The sequence below is a fragment of the Trachypithecus francoisi genome, unplaced genomic scaffold, assembly GCF_009764315.1.
Source record: "Trachypithecus francoisi isolate TF-2019V2 unplaced genomic scaffold, Tfra_2.0 Lachesis_group6, whole genome shotgun sequence".
NCBI lineage: Eukaryota > Metazoa > Chordata > Mammalia > Primates > Cercopithecidae > Trachypithecus > Trachypithecus francoisi.
In genome coordinates, this window is record NW_022681471.1 from 85,757,107 (window position 1) to 85,765,367 (window position 8,261).

Here is an 8,261-nt window from a genome sequence, read left to right on the forward strand (position 1 = left end):
ACACACAGAAGTTCCTTCGCTTTGCAGGTACAGGGAACTTTTAGGCTGCCAGGTGGTAGAAGGCTTCATTTTAAACAGTATTGTTCCATACAGTTAATCCTTAGCGATTCCATAGAGAGAGAGAGAGAGAGAGTGTGTGTGTGTATGTGTGTGTGTGTGTATACACACCTGTGTATGTAAACCCTGCATGGTTTCCCATGGCCTCAGGATACTCAGATTTAGAATAGAAATGCTCAGATTCACGTTCACACCTCAAGGGTTGGCCCTTGGTTTTGATTAGTCCTTTTAAAGCCCTGAAATAAGGAAGAGGAAGGAAGAGAGAGTTACTAGCTGGTTGGCTGTCTTACAGCTTCTGGGGCCCATGATGTGCTTAATTCTTGCTGTCACTTCTCCCCTCAGAGACTCACCGCACTGTGTTAAACCAGATCCTACGGCAGTCCACGACCCACCTTGCTGATGGGCCTTTTGCTGTCCTGGTAGACTACATTCGTGTCCTCGACTTTGATGTCAAGCGCAAGTATGTGTCCTTGATATTGGGGGGTGGAGGGGTGGTGAGAACTCCTCAAATGGTAACTCGCCTCTGAAGTTACTCTTGAGGCCACGAGTTTCCTTTGGTGGCAGCACTTGGAATATAGTGGTGGTGGGGAGGGAAGAGACAGCTGTACCATTGATGGCCATCATACCTAAATACTCCTTGGGCTTCTCCACCCCATCTGCATTTTTCATCAGCAAAGCAGAGTCACATGATTTTTGAACCACACGATTTCTAAAGTTCTGTTTCATCCTTTGGGGGGTAGTACAGAAGGCACAGGTGGCCATAGTACACGCACAGCAGGGTTCCAGGGCTTCCACAACACCCCTGGAGTCTTCCCTATGCCTCTCCTCCTCCTGGTGCATGTGTACATGCTTACCTGCTTGTGGCAGAAATCACATGTCACAATCTTTGTGGGTCCTTTCTCAGTGGAGGTAAGAAAAATTTAGAGTTGGTAATGAGTGATCTACCTCTCCCAACTACTGGGCATTTCCCAAACAGTGGGGAGCAGAGATCAAAGTGTTTGGAGGATAGAAGGAGCATCATTGTGGGTCTCTTCCTAATCACACAAACAAATTATTCTGCCACCCTAATCCTGTCTTCCTTCTTTTCTACCTCCCAAGATATTTCGCCAAGAGAGGAGCGTTTAGATGAGGGCTCCGGAAAGAAGACATGGCTGTGCATGTCCGTCGTGACCATGTGTTTGAAGATTCCTATCGTGAGCTGCATCGCAAATCCCCTGAAGAAATGAAGAATCGATTGTAAGGACCCAGGAACGGAGAAAAGATGGCGGGTGGGAGGTGGGGTCTCCTGCACAGTAGTGATGGCTTGCTCTAGCCTCAAATTTAGGGAGGTTCTGCCGTCCCTAATAGGAATTACCTATAGGAATCTTGTTTTAGATAATCTTACTGAGTTGTCTTCTATCTTCTGGGCCTGCCCTGCTGGCTGGCCCCTTAGCTAAGTACCCAACAATCCCAGACAGACAGGAAAGTCTTGGTGTTTATAAGGATATACCGGCTGGCTTTTGCAATGAGAGCTTTTACCATTGCTATACTAGGAATGCCCATGTATGAGTGGCCTCCACCAAACTGGTACTGCTCACTGGTGATTCTGAAGCCACCTAGAGGAGATCGGCAGTTCTTGATCGTGAGCATAGGAGCTGATGAGATGAAAGACCTATTGGAGTCATTTAATGATTCCTCCCCATCTCTTGTGTGGGCTCACCATCTGTGTAATCACAAGAAGTCAGGGAGTCTCCCTAGACAGACTATATGCCATGGTCTTCCACCAAATACCTTTAGAGAATTTGGACTCTGGGCTTATCCCTCTCTAATACCACTTTTCTCCCCTCCCCACTTAACCTAAGCAAGCCTTCATTTATTCCTCTGATACCTTTCCTATTGGTGTTTTCCGGAATATCTGTTAACCTTGACTGTTTTGGGACATCTCTGTCAGTGGTGCTTTTGTTTGGTCCCAGATCTCCACCCCACTTCTGGGCTGTCCTGGCACTCTCTCTGTTCACCTCTTCATCTGACACTGCACCCCCAGACACTGCTTCACAGTCTGTCACTCACACAAATGACTGGATGTATCCTGGGTTTTCTGCACAACTCTTTTCTGCTTCTGCTTTCTTATGCAGGTATATAGTGTTTGAAGGAGAAGAAGGGCAGGATGCTGGCGGGCTCCTGCGGGAGTGGTACATGATCATCTCTCGAGAGATGTTTAACCCTATGTATGCCTTGTTCCGTACCTCACCTGGTGATCGAGTCACCTACACCATCAATCCATCTTCCCACTGCAACCCCAACCACCTCAGCTACTTCAAGTTTGTCGGACGCATTGTGGCCAAAGCTGTATATGACAACCGTCTTCTGGAGTGCTACTTTACTCGATCCTTTTACAAACACATCTTGGGCAAGTCAGTCAGGTGAGGATGAGGCATAGTCCTGGGACTATCCTCAGTCCTGGGGGTCTTGTATTTTTGTGTCCCATCCTTGTGCTCCCTCTTCCCCCAACCTACAAACCATGACCCTGTATAATTGTGTTTTTCTAGATATACAGATATGGAGAGTGAAGATTACCACTTCTACCAGGGTCTGGTTTATCTGCTGGAAAATGATGTCTCCACACTAGGCTATGACCTCACCTTCAGCACTGAGGTAGGTCAAGAAATCCTAATCACAGCACATTCCAGCCAGTATAGAAGATCCATTCCAGGTTCACCTTAGAACTAGCACTGCGCGACTTTCTCATAGTTCTAGGAAAGCATCTTGACTTCTTAAAGCTGCAGCGGTGTTGTGAGTGACATCACAAACAGGAAAACCAGGAATTGCAGGCCATTTCCTAGTTTCACCTTTATTTAAAAATAAATAAATATAAATGCTCTAGTACATAATTCTTCATTCCCAAGGGTAAATGTAGAAATTTTGTACACCAGCTATTGATTGTAGAAAAATTGTACAAATGTAAGTGGGGGGGTAAATGCAGGTAATTAAGGTTACTCTTCTCCCAAATTGTTTTCCTAAGAGATTACATTCCGCTATATATGTTAGCCATCCTTTTCCCTTTTACCACTGACAGTTGCCTTACTCTCTTCTGGCTTCTTTGTGGATCTTAGAGCCAAAGAGTATTTTCCTCTTTCCTACCCAAAGCCTTTTCCTATCAGACGAGTTGCTAGCTGTGAGTAGTGAAAAAAGTCACTATTTTGTATGTACTTGTCTCATCTCTCTGCCTAGGACATGGCAAGGGGTTTAGGGTGTGTTCCTAGGTATCTAATCCCATCCTAGACGAAGTCTGATATGTATGATTGGTGTTTTGGTTGTTCTAGGTCCAAGAGTTTGGAGTTTGTGAAGTTCGTGACCTCAAACCCAATGGGGCCAACATCTTGGTAACAGAGGAGAATAAGAAGGAGTATGTACACCTGGTATGCCAGATGAGAATGACAGGTAGGGGAAATGTTTCTAGTCTTCTAGTTGCTCAATATGAGAAGAGGTCAGACTTGATTCATTTGATAGGCATGTTTTGTTTTCCTCCACTATGACAAAGCCAAAATGCCTTGCACAAAAGACAAAACACTTGATCAAAAATACTTTACTTTGGGCGTGGTAGCTCACGCCTGTAATCCCAGCACTTTGGGAGGCCAAGGCAGGTGGATCAGTCGAGGTCAGGAGTTTGAGACCAGCCTGGCCAACATGGTGAAACCACGTCTCTACTAAAGTAAAAAATTAGCCGGATGTGGCAGCGTGTGCCCGTAGGCCCAGCTACTTGGGAGGCTGAGGCAGAAGAATTGCTTGAACCTGGGAGGTGGAGGTTACAGTGAGCTGAGGTTGCACCACTCTACTCCAGCCTGGGTGACAGAGTGAGACTCCGTCCCAAAACAAAACAAAACAAAACAAAAAAAACACCACTGGGCACAGTGGCTCACACTTGTAATCCTAGCACTTTGGGAGGCTGAGGCAGGAGGATAGCTTGAGCCCAGGGAGTTGAGACTAGCCTGGGCAAAATCAACCAGGCGTGGTGGTGCATGTCTGTAGTCCCAGCTAACAGTGGTAGATGGGACCCAGACTGGGGATCTCTGACCTCTACAGTTGTGTGAGTTTAGAAATCACGTGGCTTTTTGGTTATCTCACCAGGAGCCATCCGCAAGCAGCTGGCGGCTTTCTTAGAAGGCTTCTATGAGATCATTCCAAAGCGCCTCATTTCCATCTTCACTGAGCAGGAGTTAGAGCTGCTTATATCAGGACTGCCCACCATTGACATCGATGATCTGAAATCCAACACTGAATACCACAAGTACCAGTCCAACTCTATTCAGGTGAGCTGCTGCTGGCATCCCTCTTCATATGGTCCTCTCATATGGTCCTCTAGGCAACGCTAGTTTGTGTGATAACAAATAAACCAGTAGTACTCTTAGAGGACGGTGCATGTAGAAGACAGTCTACCTATATCTAACTCTCTGTTCTCCTGGAGCATAGCCGACTTCTCTTGGCCGTCTTATGAATGAAAGGGACTAAAGCTCATCCCACAGAAGGGACTTGCCTCAGATACCAAGTCCAGTCCTATTTCCCAGATTCCATCCCCCTACCCTGCTTCTAGGAGTTTTCTACCTAACACTGGCTTCATGGGTCCCTTCTTACAGATCCAGTGGTTCTGGAGAGCATTGCGTTCTTTCGACAAGCTGACCGTGCCAAGTTCCTCCAGTTTGTCACGGGTACTTCCAAGGTACCCCTGCAAGGCTTTGCTGCCCTCGAAGGCATGAATGGCATTCAGAAGTTTCAGATCCATCGAGATGACAGGTCCACAGATCGCCTGCCTTCAGCTCACACATGGTAAAAGGAAGGGTTTGTTTTTCCTTTTCAGCGCTTAGATTGAGCTTGCATACTTGATGTTTTCAGAACCCTACCAAGATTGGGAACGCAAATGGGGCTGAGTCCTGGACCTTGGGTAACTCACAATTTGGTGTTTCTGTGGAGGTGATGTTTGAGATGAGATGTGCTAGACACAGTGGGGGCTGGGGAGACACTGGCAGGTAAACAGCACCACAAGAGAGCATGGTGTATTCCAGGACCAGCGTGACTGGAGCAAGGAGGAGTTGCAGGGAGCAGAAGTCTAAAGAGCTCAGCAGAGTGACTCTGAAAATCTCCTTCAAGTTTGCACTTTAGCCTGTGGGCGAGTGAGGCCAGGATGTTTAAGGAGGAGTGACAGGGTCAGATTTTTGGTTTTGGTGCCCGATTGCCAGTTTGGGAGCCAGATCAAGGAGGGCAGACTGGGCTGAGACAAGATTGGGAGTCATCAAGAAGCAGGGAGTTGGTTTCTTCAGGGAGGGGAGGGGCTGGTGGGCACCTGGGAACACACAGATTTGGTTATCTGTCATCCCTCACCACGAACTGATCTTTCTTCTTTCCTTAGTTTAATCAGCTGGATCTGCCTGCCTATGAGAGCTTTGAGAAGCTCCGCCACATGCTACTATTGGCTATCCAGGAGTGCTCTGAAGGCTTTGGGCTGGCCTAATAAGGCCTGCCCACCTCTGTGGGTTTTTTTTTTAACCATTGTTGGACCTGGGGAGGGGGGAGTTAAAAAAAGAACCAGAAAGAAATTGTCAACAACCAATAAATGAAATCCACCAACTCACCGTGTGTGTCCCAGCTGCCCCATCTTCCCCAGCGCATACCTATTCCTCTTCTCATTCTCTCCCCGCCACCTGTTTCCTCACCTTCTCTCCCCTTTCCATGCCGTCCATGATCCCCGCCCCATGTGTTTAAAAGGCAGTAGCCTTTGCAGGGACCTGTCTGTCCCAACTGTTTGAACAGTGTGCTCCTCAGATTCTGTGTTCAGAAGGATTTGCTGCATTGAGACTTGAAACCTTTGGATAGGGGAAAAAATTATATATATATATTTTTTTGTTCTGTTTGCATTTCTTAATTTGTGCTTGGAATGTGTTGATGTGCACAGCTAATGATTCAATGCGAGACAAGATTGGCGTCTGTGTTGTGGAGGTTTCAAATAAAGAGCACTCTTCATAACTCACTTTTCACAATGGAGTTTTTTTCAAACTTAAAAAAAAAAAAAAACTCTTAAGCACATGCTAGGCATCTGGAGAAAAGATCCGAATGGATTCTCCAGGAAACCATCCCTGCCCGACCCGCTTGCCCACCTACCTCCACCACTGGTGCAACTTCCTCCTTCAGAGTCAGTTTCTGCAGTCAGGAGAGATTGGCAGTTCACCAGAAATTGGGGGTGGGGGCATCTGTTTTTTTTTTAGAATAGGAGCTGCACTTGGGGATGGTGATGGTGTTAGAGATTGCAGCCCAGGACAAAGCATCACCTTGCTCAAGGGGAACAAACTGCAGCAGGTTGTACAAAACAGAGCTCACTTGACCCAGCCCAGGGTTTTACTTGGTGAGCCTTTCTAATAGTCTTGAGTCTGGGGCTCAGTTTTAGATTTTTATTTCATTAATGTTTGTTTATTTCTAATAAATTTTAATAAGCAAGTAATTTAGGTCACCAGAAGACCATTCTTTTTGTTTGTCTATTTTTGTTGTCACTCCCTCTCGTCATCTGTCTGCCAGTCTGTTCACAGATCACCTTGTAGTCCCTCGTGGTTTTTACTCCATCCAGTGCTTAAAGCTGATCTAAGGACTTCGATGGTTCCAGCCTTCAAAGAAAAAAATAATTTAATAAAAATTTAGTTAGAAAAAATATCCCCAAGTGGTGCTTGCCTTGTGTGGTTTTCTCATTCCCTGAGGGTGCTACCTCTGAACAGATTGTCCCCTTGACCTTGTCCCGAAGTGTGGGTCTAGGAAAGCAAGAGTGTGTCTTTAACCTGATCCCCTGGTCCTGGAGCCAAGGCTGCTAGCCATTTCCCCCTTTTTTAGTGTTTCCACTCTTGTGCCTGGCCTTCTGAGAAGGCAGAGGAATCGCCCCATTCCTGTTACTGAGCTTCTAGTAGGGAGGTGAAGACAGTGATTAGTTTTGTGACACATAGAAGTGCCTGGCCTATCCTCGAGAGTCAGGGAAAGCTCTCCATCGTTGGTGCACTTGGATTGCAGCCTAAAGCTGTGTAGGAGTTGAGGTTAAGCACGGAGGGGTCATGCAATTCAAGGCAGCAGGAGTTTAGTTGCTTAGAGTCCAGAGGGACTTTAAAATGGAAGAGATCAGGTGCGGTGGCTCACACCTGTATTTCCCAGCACTTTGGGAGGCTGAGGCGGGTGGGTCACCTGAGATGAGTTCAAGACCAGCCTGGCCAAAACGGCAAAACCCTGTCTCTACTGAAAACAAAAAAGCCGGGCGTGCTGGCGGGCGCCTGCAGTCCCAGCTACTGGCGGTCCTAGCCACCGCGCCAGTCCCAGCCAGGTGCTGTGACTCACGCCTGTAATCCCAGCACTTTGGGAGACTGAAGCAGGAGAATCGCTTGAACCCAGGAGGCGAAGGTTGCAGTGAGCTGAGATCACGCCATTGCACTCCAGCCTGGGTGACCGAGTGAGACTCAGTCTCAAAAAGAAAGGAATAAGCAGAAAGAGTAGAATTTGTCAATAAGCAATAAGATTAACTGGTTCTTTGAAATAAAGGTCTGGCAGGTAATTTAAAATTGAAAGTAAAGGGGTTTCCTGGGTTGGAGGTTGGGGGTTGGATGTGGAAGCTGGGAGTACAGATGAAATAATCCTAGTTCAACCATTATGGAAAACAGTATGGCAATTCCTCAAGGATCTAGAACTAGATGTACCATATGACCCAGCCATCCCACTACTGGGTATATACCCAAAGGATTATAAATTACTCTACTACAAAGACACATGCACACGTATGTTTATTGCGGCACTATTCACAATAGCAAAGACTTGGAATCAACCCAAATATCCATCTGTGACAGACTGGATTAAGAAAATGTGGCACATATACACCATGGAATACTATGCAGCCATCAAAAAGGATGAGTTTGCGTCCTTTGTAGGGACATGGATGCAGCTGGAAACCATCATTCTTAGCAAACTATCACAAGAAGAGAAAACCAAACACCGCATGTTCTCACTCATAGGTGGGAACTGAACAATGAGATCACTTGGACTCGGGGAACATCACACACTGGGCCTATCATGGGGAGGGGGGAGGAGGGAGGGATTACATTGGGGAGTTATACATGATATAAACGTCATGCACATGTACCCTAGAACTTAAGTATAATTTAAAAAAAAAAAAAAAAAAAATAATCCTGTGGGAATGGAAGCAAATC

At 46.5% G+C, this 8,261-nt stretch overlaps 1 protein-coding gene across 1 annotated transcript; it reads left to right on the forward strand.

Moving 5' to 3' along the window:
* Positions 1-229: 229 nt before the first annotated feature.
* LOC117077770 (E3 ubiquitin-protein ligase HUWE1-like) lies at positions 230-6,058 on the forward strand. Its single transcript, XM_033201396.1, is given in 10 exon segments — positions 230-269; positions 400-517; positions 798-966; positions 1,187-1,293; positions 2,172-2,459; positions 2,586-2,691; positions 3,360-3,477; positions 4,165-4,346; positions 4,671-4,704; positions 4,707-6,058. Coding segments are annotated over 10 exon segments (1,320 nt in total). The 3' UTR covers positions 4,865-6,058.
* The last annotated feature ends 2,203 nt before the right edge of the window (positions 6,059-8,261 follow it).